The sequence below is a fragment of the Nerophis lumbriciformis genome, linkage group LG29 (assembly GCF_033978685.3).
Source record: "Nerophis lumbriciformis linkage group LG29, RoL_Nlum_v2.1, whole genome shotgun sequence".
NCBI classification, from domain to species: Eukaryota; Metazoa; Chordata; class Actinopteri; order Syngnathiformes; family Syngnathidae; genus Nerophis; species Nerophis lumbriciformis.
This window is the reverse complement of record NC_084576.2, coordinates 536,805-562,209: the sequence shown is the minus strand read 5'-3', so window position 1 is coordinate 562,209 and position 25,405 is coordinate 536,805. Positions and strand designations below refer to the sequence as shown.

General features: G+C 39.8%; 2 protein-coding genes across 5 annotated transcripts in view; both read right to left on the bottom strand.

Annotated features, from left to right (window-relative positions):
- LOC133572329 (uncharacterized) overlaps nt 1–25,405 on the bottom strand; it is a 91,028-nt gene that overhangs the window by 23,074 nt on the left and 42,549 nt on the right. The window lies entirely within an intron of this gene.
- Nucleotides 1,656–23,809, bottom strand: LOC140676615 (uncharacterized). The gene is made up of 2 exons (XM_061925256.2): nt 23,344–23,809; nt 1,656–4,366 (listed from the first exon to the last, which is right to left on the bottom strand). Exons 1-2 carry the CDS (start codon nt 23,528–23,530, stop codon nt 3,444–3,446), a joined length of 1,110 nt encoding a protein of 369 aa, XP_061781240.1. The 5' UTR covers nt 23,531–23,809; the 3' UTR covers nt 1,656–3,443.

Here is a 25,405-nt window from a genome sequence, read left to right as displayed (position 1 = left end):
GGGAGATTGCAGGAGAGGTGCCGCTCTCAACACTACTTTATGCTTAGGGACCGTCAATAAATTACTATTGTCTTCGAAGATGTATATCTGCTACATCAAAACACTGACTCATCTAAAAGGAGGTCAAATAAATAGTCATACATTTTTAATATCGTTCCTGATTTTATCATTTAAATATATTTTAATGTAAACAATAATTATTTGTTTTAAAAGTCTCCATGTCATCATGCAACTTAGTAACCAAATTCCACTTTATATTAGTCGTGCTAACCTTTTATTTTAAATAGGATCAAAAACATTTTGATATTAAAAATGTGAAGATACACACAATTGTAACTTGTATTGTGATAATGTTCCCCTTTAAAACTTTAAATGTAACAGATTTATGAATGTACAATGCGACTCCTCCTCCTATTTTACTTGTTCTGTTTATGTATCTAATTCATAGTCATTCAGACTAAAATCAATCAATCAATCAATCAATCTTTATTTATATAGCCCTAAATCACAAGTGTCTCAAAGGGCTGCACAAGCCACAACGACATCCTCGGTACAAAGCCTACATACGGGCAAGGAAAAACTCACCCCAGTGGGACGTCGATGTGAATGACTATGAGAAACCTTGGAGAGGACCGCATATGTGGGTAACCCCCCCCCTCTAGGGGAGACCGAAAGCAATGGATGTCGAGTGGGTCTGACATAATATTGTGAGAGTCCAGTCCATAGTGGATCCAACATAATAGTAAGAGTCCAGTCCATAGTGGGGCCAGCAGGACACCATCCCGAGCGGAGAGATGTTCCCAGCCGATGCACAATACCTTTATCATTGTTGAAGCAGGTTTCAGTAATTGCAATAATGGTAAATGGATGACTAAATTCTTTCAAGTAATCCTTGATAGCCTCAAAGTTAGTGTACATGCTTCGACTATTGAAATGTATTATTGACAGACTATCTTCTGATTTTACACTGTTTTCATATTGTTCACAGGTAAAATAATTTTGCATTTATTTATTACATTTTAGTATTTTAGGTGATATATTCTGCACTTCTTTTAAGGTATATTTTACTATTGTATTGTATTCATCCTCCTGTGTTACCATGTTAATGTGACACTATGTGCACCTTATGTCTTATGTCTGTACAGCACTTTGGCCAACTGAGCTTGTTTTAAATGTCACATAGAAATAAATACACTCAACTCAACTCAACACATCATTGAGTGGCATTTACTTTTTACACTGGGGGGGACCAGACAAGCATTTACTTTTTACACTGGGGGGGACCAGACAAGCATTTACTTTTTACACTGGGGGGGACCAGACAAGCTCTGCTTCTTCCACTCATGTTGCAAGACGCTTGATCACTTGAGCAAAAGTTGTGCTTGTAAAGTTTTGACATGTTCCAAATAAATACATTGAAAGTGAACATTAATAATAACATTTTAAAGTAATTTTTGGTTGTATGCCAACTTTGCGGAGCAGCTCTTCACAGCATCACCTCGCTAGTTAGCTTAACGTTAGCATCTTCCATGTTACATCATAACGATGTTGAATAAATGTGTTTGTGTGCCTTACAGGCGGACTTGTTATTGGCTAAAATATATACACATCATTTGTGCTACATGTTTTTACTTTATTAGTACATTAACCTCCAGTCTTCACACAGTGAACGTAGAAACGAGTTTAACATTGGGGGGGACATCAATTTATATCCCAAAATAATGTTAGGACAAATAAATGATTACACAGTATCAGTATCAGTCTATGTTAAGCATTTTATGTAGCATTCCCATTTTAAACTTTTTAGTCAACTCTTGTGAAATATCCACTGTCATGTTACTCTTAATAGTTTATTAATTAGTCAATTAATAAAATATTTACTGAGTCCTGCTGCTGTTTCACTTTTATTGTGGTGTCATTTTTCTAGCTGTTAAGGGAAGTATTTGATCTTAAATATATAAATAATCCGCCATATTGGCAGCCATAGTGATTCATTTATTCAGCAGAGCATTAAAACTTGGATCTGACAAAAAGTAAACACAAATATTGTCTTCCTCGCTGATAAAACATGATAGCAACATGCATCTGCTAGCTCATGATCGCCCCCACTTCTCAGTGTGGCGAGTTGGAGTACTACAAGAAGCACTCTCATACTGTGCTTAAATCTGTATTTTTAGTCTTATTATCAAGGAATAATGAGGTCACACTTATATTAAAACATTAATGCTAACGTTTCGTCCAGTATTGGGCCGGTGATGATGATGATGATGATGATGATGATGATGATGATGATGATGATGATGAAGATGTATCTGTGCAAGTGAACAATTGGATCCACAAGGGACAACAACCCTTTCCACAGACTACACACACACATCAGAAACATAAATGTTAGAAGCCTACAACAATATATGTGAAGAAGACTTTAGGATTAAAAGTGAAGATGTGAGGTGAAATAAGTACAAATGCAGCAATAAAAACAAGCAACTCCACTCACGATGGCTCTAAAGTTCAGTGATGTGTTGCTAACTTCAGCATTTTTCTTCTTTGTTGATGTTTTGCAGTAGTTAACATCCATGATGTAACAATGCTGCTAATCTACCAGAGTCCACATTTTGTTAACCATTTTATTCATTCATACTTTGAATTGGATAATAACAAAAATAAAATGCAATGGAAAAAATGTGTGAAAAAAAACAATGAAAATAATAAGATGTCCTCTCTTCAAAGATGAGAAAATTGAATAAAAGAGTAGCTACATATATAATATTCAATACATGCACACAACTTATAAAGTAAGTACAGGACAACATATAAGACTAGAAGATGAGAAGCACTACATACAACATCAAATATACATTCTTATTAAACATGCTGTGTTTTTAAACTACATTTAGCACAATCACTGTTTAAGTGTTTTTACATCCCTGCAGCTTCCATGACTGTTACACACTTGTGTCTACTGACCTGATACTTAAACCTGAACATCTTATCACACACAGTGCAACTAAACGGTTTCTCTCCGGTGTGTGTTCTCATGTGTGTGGTCATGTGTTCCTTTCTGGAGAAACTCTTCTTACAAACAGAGCAAGTAAAAGGTTTCTCACCTGTGTGTGGTCTCATCCCATCCATCCATTTTCTACCGCTTATTCCCTTCGGGGTCGCGGGGGGCGCTGGAGCCTATCTCAGCTACAATCGGGCGGAAGGCAGGGTACACCCTGGACAAGTCGCCACCTCATCGCAGGGCCAACACAGATAGACAGACAACATTCACACTCACATTTACACACTAGGGCCAGTTTAGTGTTGCCAATCAACCTATCCCCAGGTGCATGTCTTTGGAGGTGGGAGGAAGCCGGAGTACCCGGAGGGAACCCACGCAGTCACGGGGAGAACATGCAAACTCCACACAGAAAGATCCCGAGCCCGGATTGAACTCACGACTACTCAGGACCTTCGTTTTGTGAGGGCGACGCACTAACCCCTCTGGCACCGTGCTGCCCCGTGTGTGTTCTCATGTGCAATATCATTTTCTTCTTAGTGTTGAATCTTTTAGCGCAAGCTGAGCAAGCAAAAGGTTTCTCTCCAGTGTGTGTTCTCATGTGTGTGGTCATGTGTTGCTTTATGGAGAAATTCTTCTTACAAACAGAGCAAGTAAAAGGTTTCTCACCAGTGTGTGTTCTCATGTGCAATACCATGTCATTCTTAGTGTTGAATCTTTTAGCACAAGCTGAGCAAGCAAAAGGTTTCTCTCCAGTGTGTGTTCTCATGTGTGTGGTCATGTTACACTTTTTGGAGAAACTCTTCTTACAAACGGAGCAAGTAAAAGGTTTCTCTCCAATATGTGTTCTTATGTGTCTGGTCATGTTACGCTTTGTGGAGAAACTCTTCTTACAAACAGAGCAAGTAAAAGGTTTCTCTCCAGTATGTATTCTCATGTGTACTGTAAAATGACTCTTCCATCTAAATGATTTCCCACATTCAGAGCAGTCAAAGTGTTTGTTGTTAGTGTGATGTCTCGTATCACCTTTAGAGTCATTTTTACTCTCCAAAGGTTTTTGGATGTGGTCACTGTGATCAGAGGAGTCTGACATCATGTGGTCCATGTCTGACAGTGGAGCAAAGATGCTGTCTGGTTCTGACTTGATATCTTCACAATGCTCTCCATCAGCTTCTGTGATGTGTTGACTTACAAGCTCCGCCCCTCTGTTCTCCTCACTTTGACTGTGATGAAGCTGTAAGGACTGAGCTTCATCTTCATCATGAAGCTGCTCCTCTTTAATGTGGGAGGGGGCCTGTAGCTCCTTCTGTCCCACACTGGTGTGCCACTCCTCTTCATGACTCCCCGCTGACACCCGCTGGACGTCTGCAGAACAAATGAGGTGTTACTGTATTTTACTTTGCAGCTCTTATGCCAACCATCCACATGACGTGAGGTTGGCCTAATCAAATATATGCATAAAAATTATCATATCTAAATCATTTATAGCTCTTATTACACATCTTACTGGAAGTCTTTTATAGTTGTGGACTTTTATTAAACAACAACAGGACAAACATAAAATATGGTGATGATTGAATAATAGTTAGTTAGTTAAATGGATATGCAGTCACGGGTGGCAGATGTGGGGTCCTAGTCCTTGTTTGTTTACATGGACGTCCTCGCAAGACGCAAAGTTGTATGATAAAATCCAACCTTACCTGCATGATTTATCCGTGAGAAAAGGGTAGTCATTATAATAATCATTTTATTTCCTCTGGTTTTCTCTATAATTCTGACAACTCTACTGAAGTTCCGCTAACTCCGGAAAGCACCGTTAAAAATACCCAGGTTTTTAACATTACGCCCTTAACCACAACAGAGGTCATGAGGGCTCTAAAACAACTTAAACCTAGAAAGCCAGCTGGCTCAGATAAGTTGGAGCCGCTCTTCCTAAAGTTGGCAGCTGAAATTATAGCTGGACCACTGACTCACATTTCTAACCTTACTCTAATTTCAAATGAAATCCCCTTGGATTGGAAACCTGCCCTTGTAATCCCCCTATTAAAAGGAGGTGACCCTAGTAATCTAAATGATTACAGACCGATCTCTAAACTCTCTGTTCTGGCAAAAGTGCTTGAATCCCTTATCAGTGAACAGATAAAATACTTTTTGGACACCAACTTTATTCCGTCACCATTTCAGTCAGGTTTTGGCAGAAATCCCAGTACTGTTACTGCTGCTATGAAGTTTATAAATGATGTAACTGAAGCTCTTGACAAGAAGCAGTGCTGTCTGTCCCTCTTTATTGACTTTTCAAAGGCATTTGATACTGTTGATCATGTCATTTTAATCAAACGTCTTTCAGCTATTGTTTTTTTCTCAGCAAGCAGTTGGAATGTTTGCAAATGACCTCACGAGCAGAACTCAGGCTGTTCAGATAGAAGGTTCCTTCTCGGACGTACTGCAAGTGGAAAAGGGTGTCCCTCAAGGTTCTGTGTTGGGCCCATTATTAATTAATAATTAATAATCTTGGACAGAATATTCCGAACTCAACTTTCCATTCCTACGCTGATGATACTGTCATATACTGCACAGCACCCACTCCTGCTGAGGCCTTTAAATATCTACAACATGCATTTGACAGAGTACAAGAACAACTTTGCTATCTTCAACTGCTTTTAAATGCAGAGAAAACAAAGGGTATGTTCTTTACCACACCAACAACTGTAAGATCAGCACTGTGTGAGAACATTTGAACAAGAAATGGGCAACAAATTATGTTAGTATCTTCTTTTAAATATTTAGGATTTTTAATTGATGACCACTTGAGTTTTAAAGAGCAAATTCTGTATGTTGTAAAAAAAAAAAACCTGAAACTTTTACTGGGATTTTATTATAGAAACAAGTCTTGCTTTTCTTTTACTGTGAAACAGAAATAGGTGGAAACAACCTTTTTACCTGTTATTGACTATGGAGATGTGTTGTACATGAATGCTACTGCTGGTTGTCTCCACAAGCTGGATAGTGTGTACCACGGGGCACTGAGATTTATCACCAACTTACTCACCATTGTGTGTTATACTCAATGGTTAACTTACTCACCATTGTGTGTTATACTCAATGGTTAACTTACTCACCATTGTGTGTTATACTCAATGGTTAACTGGACATCTTTATGTGCTCGACGCCTCAATCATTGGTATGTGTTCATCTACAAAACCATTCTGGGTATCACCCCATCGTATCTGTCTTGTATTTTTACAAAGAAACAAGGAAGCCACAATCTTCTTTCAATGAATGTTCTTCAATTTGTCGTCCCCAAAGTAAGAACTGAACTGGGCAAGAAAGCATTTAGGTTTTCAGCAGCGAAGGCTTGGAATAACCTACAATCCAATATTCAACTTCAAACCTTTGTTACATTGAATGAGTTTAAAGCTTCTGTGAAATGATTGCAGTCTACCTTGTCTGTATGCACATGTGTTATGTCAGCAAGTTTTAATGGTGTACATTTGATGTTTTATGTGTTGTTTACTGTTTTTAATGTAACCTTGCTGCTGCTCTCTTGGCCAGGTCTCCCTTGGAAAATAAATATTTGATCTCAATGGGATTTTACCTGTTAACTAAAGACTAAATAAAAAATAAAAAATAAAAATCACTGAATATCAAATCAAATCAAATCAACTTTATTTATAGAGCACATTTAAAATTTACCACAGGGGTAGCCAAAGTGCTGTACAATGAGCAGGTTAAAAGATAAAACGAGTACCGAGCAAACACAACACAACACAAACAGAACACGATAAAAAATAAATAATTAAAATAGAATTAATAAAAACATAAAAACATAAAAACAGGATCACAGCAGGTGTATTATGGGGCGCCATTGCAGGATGGATATCACTCAGTGTTAAAAGCCATGGAATAAAAGTATGTTTTTAAGAGAGATTTAAAAACAGGAAGAGAGGAGGCTTGTCTAACACTCAGGGGTAGGTCGTTCCAGAGCTTGGGAGCAGCAACGGCGAAAGCTCTGTCACCTCTAAGCTTCAGCCTTGTGTCAGGGACCGTCAACAGCAGCTGATCGGCTGATCTTAAGGATCGGGTGGGGCAGTAAGGCTGAAGGAGGTCGGAGAGATAGGTTGGCGCGAGGTTGTTTAGACATTTAAAAACAAATAAAAGGAGTTTAAAATGTATTCGGTAACGCACAGGGAGCCAGTGAAGGGACGCTAAAATAGGGGTGATGTGCTCACGTCTGCGGGTCTGTGTTAGCAGACGAGCAGCAGAGTTCTGCACGAGCTGCAGGCGGGCGAGGGAGGCCTGGCTAATGCCAACATACAGGGCATTACAATAATCAAGACAAGTCGAGATAAAGGCGTGGATTAATTTCTCAAGATCATGTCTTGATAGAAGCGGTTTCACTTTCGCTATTTGGCGTAATTGATAAAAGCTTTTTTGAACGACGCTGCTGATTTGTTTTTCGAATTTAAAATCTGAGTCAAACTTTACCCCCAGGTTTGTGACAGAGTCGCTGAGATACGGGGTCAGAGTGCCGAGGTCAACGTTGGGGGAGGGAGAGCGACTTGGTCCGAACAACATAACTTCTGTTTTATCTTCATTTAGGCTCAGGAAGTTAGCTGAAAGCCAGACTTTGATGTCGTGCAGGCAGTCAATAAGACGTTGAACCGTGTTATTTTGTGCCATGGGAAAATAAATCTGGCAATCATCGGCATAAAAATGAAATGCAATACTGTACTTCCTAAAAATAGAACCAAGGGGGAGAAGGTAAAGCGCAAATAAAATTGGGGCAAGGATTGAGCCCTGGGGGACCCCATGTGGTAAAGAAGCTGTGGACGACATAAAACTGTCTACTTTTACACAAAAACTCCTGTCGGTTAGGTACGACCGGAACCAGTTGAGGGCGGCGCCCTTAATGCCCACACAGTTCTCAAGACGAGTGATTAAGGTGGCGTGGTCGGCGGTGTCGAACGCAGCAGACAGATCTAAAAGCACCAGGACAACATATTTACCAGAATCAGTGGACAGGAGGATATCGTTAAAAACTTTTAGAAGCGCTGACTCTGTGCTGTGGAGGGCTTTAAAACCGGACTGGAACAGCTCAGTGATACCATTATCCTCTAAGAAGGGCAACAACTGACTGTAGACAACCTTCTCTAATATTTTGGAAATGTATGGAAGATTAGAGATAGGTCTGAAGTTAGAGAGGAGAGAGGGGTCGAGGCTGGGTTTTTTAAGTAGAGGTCGTACCACTGCATGTTTAAACTCTACTGGAACTATTCCAGAAGAGAGGCTACTATTGATAATGTTAAGGACACTTGATCCAATAGTAGCAAGTACCTCCTTAAACAGGCGAGGTGGGAGGGCATCTGCAGGAGAACCAGAGGGCTTCATATGACTAACTGTGTCACTTAAAAAAGAAAAGGACACCGGCTCAAACTGATGGAAAACAGAAGAGAAATGCAGGGGAACAGAAGGGTCATATGAAGGCTGAGATAGACTGGCTCTAGTTGACACAATTTTGTCAGTGAAAAAATGGAGACAATTTTCACAGAATTCAAAAGAAGCATCAAAACCAGCAGATTTGGGAGCATCAATGACAGTGTTAATAGTTTTAAACAGAACTCTGGGGTTGTTACAGTTAGAAGATATAATCTGAGATAGATATATATTCATTTCTGCTTTTACAGTCATCTGAAAGGAAAACAGGCTTTCTTTAAAAATGGCAAAGGACACATGCAGCCTGTCTTTTTTCCATTTTCTCTCTGCTCTTCTACATACGCGCCTGGCAGCCCGAGTGACGTCATTCAACCAGGGCTGAGGCGTAGCTTTAGCGCGGCGGAATTTGAAAGGCGCGATCGTGTCCAGTGTTTGTAAACAGATAGAGTTGAACCCAGAAACCAACTCTTCAGTATTCAGACACACAGATGCTGCAGAATTATCATCACAAAGAGTCGAAAAAATAGAGGAGAACCGAGCAGGAGACGAAGAATTAAACATGCGAGAGCGTTGGGGCGGTGCGCGCAATTTAACTGGACACTGCGTGGCAATATCAAACAGGATCGGCATGTGATCAGAGAACACAGCGTCGCAAATGTCCAAATTAAAAACACACAAACCATACGAGAGCACTAAATCGAGTGTATGCCCGCGTTCATGTGTAGAACCACACACAGACTGTACAAAGTTAAATGAGTCGATTATATTCAGGAAGCTCCTGGAAAGCGGCTTATCTGGACAGCAGGTGTGAATATTAAAATCACCCACAATAAGGACACGATCATATTTGGGCAGGATTTCAGCCAGAAATTCAGAAAAGTCAGTTATAAAGTCTTTGTGGTACTTGGGTGGTCGATAGATGACGGCACACAGGACGACATCAGAAAGACCCAGTTCAAACATGCACAGTTCGAAGCTTGAAAAGGAGGACTGTAGGCGGATCTGACGGCATTTAAAGTCATTTTTAAAAACGACTGCTAATCCTCCTCCTTTTCGACCGGACGGCCGTGGGGAATTAAAGTAGGAACACTCCGGAGGCAGAAGTTCATTAAGAGGGGCAGACTCACCGGCTCTCAGCCATGTCTCCGTCACACAGAGGAAGTCCAGTCCGCGGGAAGTGAAGAAATCCTTCAGGATAAAAGTTTTGTTTGTCAAAGATCTTGCGTTCACAAGACCGAACCTGGCGGGGGCCAGCACGTCCAAGGCCGCAATTAATCCGGGTGGGGCCCGACACACAGCCCGCAGGTGGCGGTGATCCACCCCGCGCCTCCGGGGACGGGGACAGCAGGAGCGACGACGGCAAGCTTCTTCCTCCAAACCAACGATAGGAACCAGCCAGGAGCCGATAGGATCGAGCGAGCGTGAGTGCAGGAGGAGACCACCATTCCTCCTTCGGGGAGCCACGGGAAGCCGGACCAGGAGTGCCCTAACTTTCACCAGCTGGCCGCCACGTTTACCGCGGCGCCGGAGACGCTTCCGCCGGGGGAGAGGAGCCAGGGGGCGGGAAAGGAAGGCAGGAATCCGGCCAGGTGAAAAAGCTGACTGGGACGTCGAAAAACCAACGTCGAAGTTGATCATATCAGTGGGAGAGGGGCAAAGATCCAACAGTGTTTGGCGGTCATACACAAGCAGTGAGCTGACAGAGACGAAAATAGACGCAAAAAACACAAAAACGAACAGAGCTGACAGCGAGAGACGGCAGGCCAAAGCACATACTGGCGCCATCTTGCATCGGGGCGTGGTCCAGTCAAGTCCCTTACACACTGCAAACTTCCTGAAAGCCAACAAACGAAATAAAACATCACTTACTGTACAAGGTCTGCTGTCACTATGACGCAGACTGATAGAATGTCGTTATATTTCCGTTTAGATGAAGAATGATTCATAATCGTCGCACGGAAAAGGGGGGTGACGTCAAGTGTCTTTTTGTGTCGTTCGCCATTGCTGGGTCTAAATTGGCTGTCAAACGATACCAACTTGTCAGAGTACGTCCTCATCCTTCTACTATCCAGGTGAGAGGCACGATTCATGATTTGGAATAATCTTTCACCAGCACCGAGGTGAGAAAGGAGCTCACCCACAAAATGCAAATGGAGTATTGTTGGCAGTTTTTGGATGGTAATAGAGCACCTCCCATTGGCTTATTTACATTTATGAGTTAGAATATGATTTTAAAACGATATATATCAACCATCATGTCTTTTGTAATGATTGTGAACGATAGAAAAATTCCCCCCAAAAAGTGCAGTTCCCCTCTAAATTTCAATGATTAGATTTAAGACTTGAAGTGTATGAACATGAAGTGATGAAGCCTACTTGGATGAGTCTTCTAAGACAAAGTGAACAGTCCAGTTGTGATGGATTGAATGCCCTGAGAATAAAATGATATGTGCTTACTTGGACTGTGATGAAGCTGTGAGGACTCAGGTGCTTTGTCTTCATGCTCTTCAGTCTTCACAGAGACAACAGTCAGTGGAAACTTGCTGCCCTACAACACACTCTCCCACCTCTTCCTCTTTCATATGTGGATCCTCCTCTTTCATGTGTGGATCCTCCTCTTCCTCTTTCATGTAGGTGGGCTGTGGATCATCCTCTTCCTCTTTAATATGGGTGGGCTGTGGATCCTCCTCTTCCTCTTTAATGTGAAGGGGCTGCTGGACGTCTGTTGGGTAAATAAGTAAAAAAGATAAAGAGAGAATAGAAATGGTTTTGGACTGACACTATTAACACAATGACATTATTTGTGTTCTTTCGTGTGTTGTGTTAAAAGTGTGTAGCAAAACGACCAATAAAAACTTGGGAAATACTTCCTTCCGTCCCAGCCACTATAATTAATTCAAAAGTGAGTACAAAAACAGACTTGGAAATTTGATGAGGAGCAAGCTTTTTTATAAGTACAAGGCAGCATTGATTGAGGCATTCTTAACTTTACACTAACTGATATAAAGTGTGTGAATATTGTATTCTGTATACAGTCTATGACACCTAAACTTTATCTCTAAACTTAACCATATTTTTTTGATGACATACTTATCACCATATTTTCAATATCATGGAAATAAAAAAAATCTAATTCCAAAATCATTTAAAAAAAACATTCATGGTATGTTTTTGTCATCATGCAGAATACTTTTTTGTAGTCATTTTGTTGCCTAGGCCAAAACGAACTTTTGCCAAAACATGTTTTACTATGTGCTGTTTTATGGAGTGTATCCATCAACAATTCCTCTTTAGGAATTGGAGACCATCTACGACACGCTGACAGAACGCCAGTCACCTTTATGTTCTTTTAATAATTCAAGTGTTGACTACTTTGGTTACTGAAAATAAATGTTTACTTTCACTTTGTGAAGACGTCTCTGTCTCGGGTTCTTCTGGGACCACAGGAAAGGGCACAACACTTTGGGTCGGCGTTTTACAATTCTTTTAATTATCTTCTCACACAAGTCTCTGTCGGCTTTTCAGCTCTCCTCCTCCTCACAATGTCTCTCTTTTCGGCTTTTCAGCACTCTTCCGTGGCTTTTCAGCTGCTTTCCAGGTCCCCTCTGCTCTCATGGTCTCCGACGCTGCTTAATAAAGGAACAGGTGATTAGATAACTCGTTCCAGCTGAGTCATCCACTCACCTGTCTGCTGCTTCATGGCCGGCCTCCGCACACACCCCGCCCGCAGGGAACGCGCGAACCACGCCCCTCTCCACACACTTATTGTTGCATGTAAGTCAGAATCAGGAAGTGAAATTATAACTTTAATTAGATTTGATTACAGTATAACATGTATTTGGTGAGTGTGTGAGTTTTGTGTAAACATGTTGATACAGGTTTACATCTTCTTGGGGACTGGAACAGATATGTCCCGAAAAGATACACCCATTTTTAAAACCTTCACTAAGCTGTGCCACCAACATTGTCTCACTTAGCTCATTAAGCAAACTACCAGGGTGAGTGAGTCCTTTTAAACCTTCATAGTCCTCGTTGTTACTTCTGACCAGTCTAAGATCACCACAAGTGGAACTACTGTATGCGGCTTAAGTGATCATTCCATCATTTTCTATACCCGTAAAAAAACATAGAACAAATGCTGACAGCCACAAAACAAGCGAAGCTACAATCCTTAAGACCTAGACTAGCAAGGCCTTCAATGACAAACTGGCAAATTAAGACTCACCTGGTACTTGCAAGTACACAGGTTTTTGGCTCAATTCCTAACCTCAGAAAAGTAGATAACTTCACAGTCAAAGTGGGTGACAATATTATAACAAACAAAAATGAGATACCTATCTTGGCTGCATCGCAGAGACTAATCTCTCCAGTGAAAAAATGACTACTAAGGTAGTCAAAGAATCAAACGACAAATTATGTTCTTACTAGTGTTGTTCCGATACCAATATTTTGGTACCAAAATACCTTAACATTTGACAACCAAACAATTACACAAGGCGACTCGGTAAAGAATCTGGGTATTATCTTCCACCCAACTCTCTCCTTTGAGTCACACATTAAGAGTGTTACTAAAATGGCCTTCTTTCATCTCCGTAATATCGCTAAAATTTGTTCCATTTTGTCCACTAGCGACGCTGAGATTATTATTCATGCGTTCGTTACGTCTCGTCTCAATTACTGTAACATATTATTTTCGGGTCTCCCTATGTCTAGCATTAAAAGATTACAGTTGGTACAAAATGCGGCTGCTAGACTCTTGACAAGAACAAGAAAGTTTGATCATATTACGCCTATACTGTATATACCTTTATATACATATATATATATACCTATACTGGCTCACCTGCACTGGCTTCCTGTGCACTTAAGATGCAACCTTAAGGTTTTACTACTTACGTATAAAATACTACACGGTCTAGCTCCATCCTATCTTGCCGACTGTATTGTACCATACGTCCCGGCAAGAAACCTGCGTTCAAAGAACTCCGGCTTATTAGTGATTCCCATAGCCCCAAAAAAGTCTGCGGGCTATAGAGCGTTTTCTATTCGGGCTCCAGTACTCTGGAATGCCCTCCCGGTAACAGTTGAAGATGCTACCTCAGTAGAAGCATTTAAGTCCCATCTTAAAACTCATTTGTATACTCTAGCCTTTAAATAGCCCCCCTTTTTTAGACCAGTTGATCTGCCGTTTATTTTATTTTCTCCTCTGCCTCCTCGCCGGGTTATTCCGGTTCCAGTGACCATGGATGAAGTGCTGGCTGTCCAGAGTTGGGACCCGGGGTGGACCGCTCGCTTGTGCATTGGTTGGGGACATCTCTGCGATGCTGACCCGTCTCCGCTCGGGATGGTCTTCTGCTGGTCTCCTGCTGGCCCCACTATGGACTGGACTCTCACTACTATGTTAGATCCACTAAGGACTGTACTTTCACAATATTATGTCACTCGATATCCATTGCTTTCGGTCTCCCCTAGAGAGGGGGGTTAACCACATATGCAGTCCTCTCCAAGGTTTCTCATAGTCATTCACATCGACGTCCCTTATGTGGGCTCTGTACCGAGGATGTTGTTGTGGCTTGTGCAGCCCTTTGAGACTTTTGTGATTTAGGGCTGTATGAATAAACATTGATTGATTGATTGATATTTCAGTCCAGATTGTCAACCAGACAGCGTTGGATCATTGCTTCGCGTATGCGTGTTGCTCGCGGTACAAAAGGAGTTCCGTCTCTTGCGCATTTACTTCTGCACTCGCCTTCTTTTGTTTTCCCCCATTCCTTTTGTGGTTGAGTTTTCTGTTCTTTTATTCCCTTCATGTGAGTGCACCTTTTGTTTGTATTAAACAATATTATTTTACTCAGCGTCTGCCTCCCGTCTCTGCATCCTTGGGGTCTCATCACTAAGCTGCATTCCAGCTCATGACAGAAATAACTGTATTAAATTCCTCTACTTTATTTGCTACATGCTGTGGGTCAGCATAGGTCTTACTTGCACATGTTCCACATCTACCAGCAACTCCCCAAAAAGTATTAAAAAGTATGTCCTTCTAAGATGTCATGTTTTCAAATACTTTTAAAGTTCCAAAGATATGAAGATATGACGGGGTGAGGTTGTGGATATTCAAGAAATACACGACGCACTTACCCATGTAACAAATGTTCCAAGGAGGGGAACCTTAAACGATGGGTTAGTGTGGCTGACACTGGGCTTAAGCTGAATAATTGTTTGTTTAAGGAGTTATCTGACTTAATGTAGACAGGGCATGACTTTGCCTGTGACCTTTGCTAAATTAATTTTGTCAAATCTTTTAAGGAAGTCCTGGTCTCTGACTGTTCAATGGCAGAACATATATATATATATATATATATATATATATATATATATATATATATATATATATATATATATATATATATATGCAGGGCTCAAATTTAACCATGGCAACCGCGGCATTTTCCGTGACCACCCTTGTGACTTGCCGTAATGCCCGAAAAAACGGACCGGCATTTAAGGCAAGAACATGCCGTGACCACCCTTGACTTTTTACTTGTTAATGGACTATGGATGTAACAATAAACGGTATAATGATACACAGCGGTGAAATTCCAGATGTTTAGTAACTCGTTTACATTTTTAATGACCGAAAAACCGTTATTTATCAATGCATTTTACGCAACTGCTTACTTCCTGAATACTGAAGCGCCGCAGCGTCTGCTCATGCTCACTAGAGTCGTACGGCTCGGGAGACATGGCGGTGACTTCATGCACTTTATTTTGAAAATGTTCCTTCCGAGCTAACGGAGCCGATCTCTTCGTTTCACTTCATTTCAATGGCTTCTACTTCCATGGAGTGTCGGTGTGCGATTAAGATTTTTGTCATGCCTCCTCCAAAGAAGAGCGCACAGATGGAGAATGACATAGAGGAAATACACAAGTCGCTAAACTTCATGTCAGGGGACCTGGCTAGCGTCTCCCAACAGCTAAGCAAGCTAACGGAGCTTGTAGATGAAGTGAGGAAACTCAAAGAAACAATCCGACAAAAAGACAAGACAATAACTGATCTTGAAAGGAGAGTTGAAAACTTGGAGCAGTACACAAGGATGGAAGATGTCATCATCACGGGACTAAACATCAGACCGCGCTCATATGCCCGAGCTGCTACTGCGGGCAGGAATGTTGGTGAGGACGCGGAGACAGAGGATCTGCAAACTCTGGAGGACCAAGTCTTGCACTTTTTGAAAGGAAAAGACATACACATGGATGCAAACAATATCTCAGCGTGTCATACACTGCCACGCAGAGACAAAGCAAAGCCTGCAGTCCTTGTGCGCTTTGTAAACCGGAGACACAAAACGGAACTACTGAGACAAGGAAGAAAGTTAAAGGGATCAGCGGTGTATATCAACGAGCATCTGACCAAGAAAATATCGGATATAGCACGGGAAGCACGGATCCTCAGGAAAAACAACAAGATTGGAGCCACATGGACAAGAAACTGCAAGGTTTTCATTCAGCTGAATGGATCTACGCCGGAAAAAGCTAAAGTGATACTGGTAAGAGAACTTGAAGACCTCGAACAATTCAGATAATGTCGATTGTTCCATTTTTTGGACAATCACAATTGCACTCTTGTCCAGCTCATTTTTTTGATCGTTCCTTTTTTGATGAGGACAGCTACAGTGAGATTTTTGATGAGCTTATTTTTGGAATGCTCAGACTATTTTTGTTGTTTTTTACTTTTTCTTACCTTGGATCATAAAGACATATACTCAACACCACGTATAAACACTAACTTAATACCAAATACAAACTTGTTTTCATTTGGACTGTTTTGTGACGCTCATAATAGAGTAAAAGTATTGTCAGTTGTGTGGGTGTGTTTGTGTGTGCGTGGGTGTGTGTGCGTGTTTCAGTGGAGGTGGATACAAATGTGTTATCTGTACAAAGAAAAAGAAAAAACTAAAATATAATGGAGAGTGAATTAAAAAATATCTTTACCAATGTTGGTGATAAGGAATTAGAATGTAGAAATACTGATAATAATCATAGTAGTGAACTGTATAATAATTATAATCACATCCAACTAGACTTCTACAACAATATCAATTTCAACTGCAATTCAAATGAGTTTGGCAGTGACATAGATCCCGATTGTAATCTTTACAATAATATTATCAGAAACTGTGAGTACTACACAGACGAACAATTTAAATGTGTGAATGTGGACAAATCATTTACTGTAATACATTTCGCTCCCCCCCTCACCAGGATCTTCAACCTCTCCCTGGCTCAGGCAGTCATCCCATCCTGCCTGAAGTCATCTACAATAATCCCGGTGCCGAAGAAGTCTCCCATCACCAGCCTGAATGATTACCGACCAGTGGCCCTCACTCCGGTAATCATGAAGTGCTTCGAGCGACTTGTTCTCCAGCACATCAAGGACCATATCCCTCCAGACTTCGACCCCCACCAGTTCGCATACCGGGCGAACAGGTCCACAGAGGACGCCATCGCTGTTGCTCTCCACTCTGCTCTGAACCACCTGGAGCAGCAGCAGAGCTACGTCCGGATGCTCTCTGTGGACTATAGCTCTGCCTTCAATACAATAATCCCGGACAGACTCTGCAATAAACTGGACACTCTTGGCCTCCCCCCTCTCACAAACGCCTGGATAAGGGACTTCCTAACGGACCGACCCCAGAATGTGAGACTTGGCCCGCACCTCTCATCCTCCCGCACGCTTAGCATCGGCTCCCCACAGGGCTGTGTGCTGAGCCCCCTCCTCTACTGCCTTTACACCCATGACTGCAGTCCGGCCCACAGTGACAACCTTACCGTCAAGTTCGCCGACGATACCACAGTGGTCGGGCTCATCTCCAGGGGTGACGAGGCTGCCTACAGAGAGGAGGTCCTGAAGCTGACGGCCTGGTCTTCGGAGAACAACCTCGCTCTCAACACCAGCAAGACCAGAGAGATCATCGTCGACTTCAGGAGGAGCAGCACCGACCCTGCCCCCCTCTACATCAACGGCGAGCGTGTAGAGAGGGTCCACACCTTCAGGTACCTTGGAGTCCACATCTCTAATGACTTCTCCTGGACAGTCAACACCACATCAATCATCAAGAAGGCTCAGCAGCGGCTACACTTCCTTAGAGTCCTCGGGAAGTACAACCTGAAGCCTGACCTGCTGCTGACCTTCTACCGCTCGTCCATCGAGAGCCTGCTGACCTACTGTATTACGGTATGGTACGGCAGCTGCACTGCAGCAGACAGGGAGAGGCTGCAAAGAGTGGTCAAGACGGCTCAGAAGATCATCGGCCGCCCTCTCCCCTCTCTGACGGACATCTACACCTCCCGCTGCCTCAACAGAGCCAGTGCCATCATCAAGGACAGCACCCACCCTGGCTCTGACCTGTTCCACCTGCTGCCCTCTGGGAAGCGCTACAGGTGCATTAAAACCAAAACAAACAGGCTAAAGAACAGCTTCTTCCCCAGGGCCATAACCATCCTGAACGGACTGCCCCATTGTCCCTCATAACTGCCTTCTCTTCGGTGCAATAACCTATTCCACCAACCACCCTGTTTTTTGGGGGTTTTTTTTCATGTATATATTCATTTCACACCATATTCATTGCACTTCTACATTTTTTATATTTTTATATATTTGCACATTGTTTTTCTAGCATCCACACATCGCACTGTATGGAATGGCCTCAATCTCGTTACCTTGCGTAATGACAATAAAGCTGATTCTGATTCTGATTCTGATTCTAATAGCCGAAGCTTGTATAAAAATGTTGACAATATTAGAGAATATCTGAGCCAGTTCAATAAATTTAGTATTGTTGCAGTCTCAGAGACTTGGCTTGATGAGAATAAGTGTTGTGAAATAAGATTGGATGGTTATGAATTATTCACCACAAACAGAGTTGAAAAAAGGGGAGGAGGAGGAGCACTTTTTGTAAATCAAGATTTAAAATGTTGGAAGATTGACAGCAAATCAACTGCTATAGCTGGAGTTTTTGAATGTATAACTGTAGAAATTGAAGTAGAAAAATCAAAAAAAATAAATGTCAGTTGTGTTTATAGAACACCTGGATCATGTCTAGATACATTCAATCAAAAATTGGATTATTTGTTTAGTAAATCAAACAAGATCCATATTGTGTGCGGTGATTTTAATATTAATCTTCTGAACCCCATGGACAGTACCAAAACAACCGATTTTATAACAGGACTGTACAGCAATAATTTCTTTCCCCTTATCACAAAACCAACCAGAATAACAGTAGACTTTGCCACACTGATAGATAACATTTTCACCAATCAACCGGAGAATCAAATAACAGCAGGACTACTACTCAATGACGTAAGTGATCATCTACCTGTATTCAGCATTTTCCACGATTTCTTTGATGAGAGAAGGGCCAAAAAAGCAGTTCAATATTGATTTGTTGGACACCAAACACCAGAAACTATGGCAGCATTCAAGTCTGAGTTATGTGCTCAAGACTGGGGGGAGGTTTATACCTCCACAGACCCGAATGAGGCATATGAAACATTTCTCAACATTTTCATAACACTGTATGATAAGCACTGTCCAATGACAAAACATGACATTAAGGACAGCACTGTCAAGGACAAACCGTGGATCACAAAAGGATTATTGAAGTCCTGCAAAAACAAAAATTATCTTTACAGAAGACATTTAAAGCACAGAACCAAAGAAACTGAACACAAATATAAAACGTACAAAAATAAGTTAACACAAATAATAAAGCACAGCAAAAGAACATATTACTGTAACCTATTAGAACAACATAAAAATACCATCCAGGGTACGTGGAAAGTTTTAAATGGTATCATTAAAAAAAACATGACAAATAAGGAACATCCAAGCTATTTCATAGAAAATAATCAAACTATAAATGACCCTAAGGAAATAACGGATGCTTTTAACACCTTCTTTGTGAATGTTGGACCAAATTTAGCAAATGAAATTGCACAACCTGAAAACAGTGTCAAATTTCATGAACAAACCATTGAAAGGAACTTAGAATCGTTTTTTATTTCCCCCGTTTATGAAAGTGAAATCACAGAAATTGTAAATTCTCAGAAAAACAAGAAGTCAACAGACTGCTGTGACTTGGACTTTTCTCTGATCAAAGAAATTGTTGATTTTATAGCTGTTCCCTTCACTTATATATGTAATATTTCTTTTATAAAAGGAGTTTTCCCAAAGAAAATGAAAACGGCAAAAGTTATTCCCATCTTCAAAAGTGGAGATAAGCATCAGTTCACCAACTATAGGCCTATTTCTCTACTCTCACAATTTTCAAAAGTCCTTGAAAAATTATTTGTGTCAAGATTAGACAGTTTTATTGACAAGCATCACTTGCTAAGTGAACACCAATACGGTTTTCGAGCAAACAGGTCCACTTCCATGGCAGTGATGGAACTAGTTGAGGAGGTAACCACTGCAATTGATAAGAGGGAGTTTGTTGTTGGCGTTTTTATTGACCTGAGCAAGGCCTTTGACACCATCCATCACACATTACTTTTAAACAAAATGCAGAGGTATGGTTTTAGAGGTCTTGCTCATGATTGGTTGAAAAGTTATCTTAGTGGTAGAGAACAGTATGTGCATATGAACAATGTAGATTCAGATAAAAATATTATAACACATGGAGTGCCCCAAGGTTCTGTACTGGGACCAAAATTGTTTTTATTGTATATTAATGATATCTGCAAAATCTTTAAAAAACTCAATTGTATTCTCTTTGCTGACGATACAAGTCTGTACTGTTCTGGGCAAGACCTTGGCCAACTCTTAGAGACTGTAGAGAGCGAACTCCATATACTAAAGCAATGGTTTGATGCCAATAAACTGTCAATCAACCTAAATAAAAAAATATATATAATTTTTGGAAATAGGAAAAATAACATACAATGTCATATAAGAATTGATGATATGGAGATAGAAAGGGTGTATTCAACACAATTTTTGGGAATCTATATAGATGATAAATTAAATTGGAAACTGTACATAAATATACTTAAGACAAAGATGGCAAAAAATATTGCTATGTTACATAAAATCAAAAACTACGTAAATCAAAAGGCTCTTAATATGTTATATAATTCTTTCGTACTCCCTTATCTTAATTATTGTGTTGAAATCTGGGGTAACAATTACAAAACAAACATCAACTCTATATTCTTACTTCAAAAGAAAGCGATTAGAATTGTAAATTATGCAGATTATCATGACCATACCAATGCTCTGTTTATTAAATTAAAAACCTTAAAACTGCATGATCTTGTTGACCTCAACACTGCTATTGTGACGTACAAAGCTCATAACCACATGCTGCCTGGGTGTCTACAGGAGAGGTTCAAACCCAGAGAGAATCCCTATGACCTCAGAGGTTCAGCTGTCTTCCAGAAAGCTAAGATAAGAACAAGCTTAAAAAGTAGATGTGTTTGTGTCAGGGGGGTTCAACTGTGGAACAGCTTGGATGATTCCTTCAAATGTTCCAGGTCCATTCACACATTTAAAAAACACTTTAAGACCAAAGTCTTGGAAAAATATATCACTCTTGAATCAACACAGTAGTTAATACTATGATCAATGTTAATTAAAATACTAAATGTGGGATATAAATAATAATGGAAGTATAATTTTTTGTATATAGTATATAAATTGGTACAAAGGTGTACAAGGATATTTCACATGCCTTTACTGTGTATATAATTGAACAGTGTTCATATTGTGTATAATGTGTATTTATAATATGTTGTACAAAAGACATTTCATAATTTTCGGAAGTTCATCTTGTACTTGACATTGTTTATAGGGTTAGGCGCTATAAGTGTTCAACTTCAGCCTAAACCCTTTCGGTCTGCAACATTTTCATTTTCATTTTCAATCTATGAATGTGCAACTGTTTGTTTATTTTGTTGACCATTGACCGAAGAATAATAAACTATAAGAGCACAATGCTGTTGGAGGAGAACAATATTTGATGTTGCACTTTCATTTTGAACCTGAAGCTAGCGTCCTTCCGTCAGCTGCTGGGACTGAGAGTTAGCATGCAGCAGGTGATGTGTGGGGAACCTTGTCACAACTTCTTTATAAAGTCTGTAGTTTGTTTACTGGGATGCTCACTCCTCCTTTATTTAACTGCTTTCTTTGTTAGTGTTCCAATACTAGCTCAAATGTTTTGTCATCTCATCCAATTGATCGCTGGCTGAGTTGTCGGTGAGGCACAAAGATTGTGTGTTAGATGTGAGACGCATCACTCTTTATTTTTGTTGGCTAAACTGTTGTACTGAAGTACATTGTTGTTGTTGAAGAACAAAGCTTGTTTATTAGACTTAATTTTCATTATTCAAACTGCTTTATGTTTTATACACCATGTTTTTTTTACATTACTTGTGGGGTTTTTTTTCATTTCACAAAGTAATTACTTTAATAACCATTCATGTGACACAGCATTTTGTTCATGTTATATTGTGTATAAATAATTCCTATACAACATATTTCTGCTCAGACTCTCAATGGATCTGTCCTGATACAGCATGTACATGTACACACATTAGTACATGTAAATGTACATAACTTAAGAAATACTTCTCTCTATGAAAATGTAAAACTAGAGATAAAGGCATCATGTAATAAAAAATCTGACGTGCTGATACTATTTATGAACAAAAACACAAATATTTGTCTTTAAATATATAGATCCAGAATCTACTGCATTTTTATGAGATATTACAAATGACATGATGTTCACACCAACACTGTTTTACCAAACAATGAATAATCATGATTAATAATCAAGATATTAAAATTTATAAAAATAATCTTAATTATTATTTTGCCCATAAACGTGCAGTCCTAGGTGTAAGATTAGAGCTTATACATGAACACTACTTGTATCTATATGGACAAAAAGTGCAGTTACATCTTATATCCACAAGGTGCCATCTTACAAATTGTTCACATTTATTTGTATATAGTTATATTATTATTATGTTTCTGCCATATGACTTTGTTTATAATGCTTGTGTTGCTTTCAGATGCATATTCAACTTTCTACTTGAGGTACATATATACATTTTGACACAGTTTGTGTTTAAAAAAAAAACAACTAAACCTTGGTAAAAGGATTTCAGTATAAGTAGTTTTTGAAAATGTTGAGCACATTTAAAATGACCGCGATAATAATGATAACCGTGATAATTGTGGTCACAATAACCGTGATAAATGTTCATACCGTGACATCGTTATAATGGACAATTGTAACGTAATTGTTTCCTCGAATAAATTGATAAAAACACATTTTTTCTTACATTTTCAACTGTTTAAGACATTGCATAATTAACATTAATCAGTATAAACAACATGGCACAGCCATTTTTGAAGCATGTGTCAAAGTTTAACCGACAACGAGAACAGCCGAGTTGTTGTAAGATTTTCCCAGAGATACACTAGTTGCATCAGGGTCTGGAAGGACATCAGGTGTTCCCTGAACTTAGGTCAGGCACATGCACCCTAGACCGGCCAGGTAGGCCGGCGTAATGGGACACTTTGCTCACTTATATATATATATATATATATATATATATATATGGAGCCCCTGCCTTGAAAGAACATAATGTTTGCCTTGGTGCCCTAACATATGAGCCCTCCTTTGCCTTAACCTTAAAAAGTTACAATTGGAGGCCTTTATATGTGTGTATACCAATAGTAACAAACTAGTCATTGATTTTTAGTTTTAGTTTAAGCAAGTTGCAAACAAGACACTTAAATGTTTGCGGTCATTGTGATTATATTATACATTAAATCGTCATTTGCTTGTTATTAGTCAATATAAAGTTAGTAAAGATGTGAGAGTAAGAAGTCAACAAACCTGTTCTGTGTAACACAACTTGATGTTTCTTGAAAACAGCGTCCAGTAGTCGATTGTTCTCCTCCTTTGTTCTAGAAAGTTCCGCCTCGTATTCTGCTATCGTTCTTTCTAACACTACAAATATTTCTTCAACGGCAGCAGTTAGTCGCTGATCCACCAACGCTCTCAACATGTGTAATGTAGACATTTTCACACAATCACAACACTTTACTCTCACACTTGATCTCTACTTAGCGATGTGTTGATAACTTCTGTTAGCAGCTAACAAGCTAAGCTAACTAGCGAGCTAAGCTAACTAACAAGCAAAGATAGCAGGAGATCTAGCAAAGTGCTTCTAGCACATCGAGACGCTGCTATCCTTAAATAAAGACTCAAAGATGTATTTTATACGACGTATATATTACAAACTGGAGAACAAATAATAAGACTGACTTATTAGGGTCCTTCTGGCTTCTTTCTGCGTCAATGTGCTTTCACGACAGTTGGCACGCTTGACGTTACAAGACGGTTCTGCTCTCGTCTATGACTGCTCTGCTCTCGCGAGATGTGTCATGCGCAGAAAACTCAAAGCTTTGCAGTAAATCAGGAGCGTGATCACTTTTTGATTTTCTACATTTATTTTGCATTATTGACTTTGTTAAAACTGTTGTTTGTAATCAAATGTTTAATTTTATTATTTTGTTGTAATTGTTACATGAACTAAAATGATGTATATATTGTTGTATTATTCACGAATAAAACGATACATTTTGGTCCTGTATTTTATTCTGAAGATAATGAAAAATGAGGTAAAAGGCAAAGTGAAAGTGAAACTAAGTTACTGCCTCTCGCCTACACGTCAATATATCGTGCGGTAGCCAAAAGTCACCAGTAGATGGCAGTGCAGTATTGTAAAGTCCTACATATAGTACCATTGAAATGTTGCTGCTCAAAACGCAAAATCCTTTATTTTTGACAAAATACCTCTAGTAGTGATACAAATGTGCTCTGGCAAAATAATCTTATTTCCTTTGTTTGGCTTGAAAGAAGCTATGAAAATAAACATGACAAAAAATGAGTAAATTTCCGCCATTTAAGTTTTTTTTTTTTTAATTCTCAGGAAGAAAAAAAGGTTGTAGATGATGTGAAAGGACCAAATCCTCTGTTTAATAATAATACGAATACAAATAATCAATGTTATTTATAAGGTGCCTTTCTAGAGACGATACAAACATTACAACATTGAACAATATAAAACAGAACATGTCAGTTTAGACAAGAAACTAGAAATAGCTGAAATAAAAGCGAATAAGCATTCTGGAATAAGTGTGTTCTTGATTTTCACAGATTTTGTTAAACATGCACACATCTGAATACGCGCACACAACTCTTACACACACACTAAGTTACACATACACACATCTGAATACGCGCACACAACTCTTACACACACACTAAGTTACACATGCACACATCTGAATACAAACACTCAACTCTTACACACAGATTGTGTTACACATGCACACATCTGAATACGCACACACAACTCTTACACACAGATTGTGTTACACATGCACACATCTGAATACGCACACACAACTCTTACACACAGATTGTGTTACACATGCACACATCTGAATACGCACACACAACTCTTACACACAGATTGTGTTACACATGCACACATCTGAATACGCACACACAACTCTTACACACAGATAATGTTACACATGCACACATCTGAATATGCACACACAACTCTTACACACGGATTGTGTTACACATGCACACATCTGAATACACACACACAACTCTTACACACGGATTGTGTTACACATGCACACATCTGAATACGCACACACAACTCTTACACACAGATTGCGTTACACATGCACACATCTGAATACGCACACACAACTCTTACACACAGATTGTGTTACACATGCACACATCTGAATACGCACACAACTCTTACACACAGATAATGTTACACATGCACACATCTGAATATGCACACACAACTCTTACACACGGATTGTGTTACACATGCACACATCTGAATACACACACACAACTCTTACAC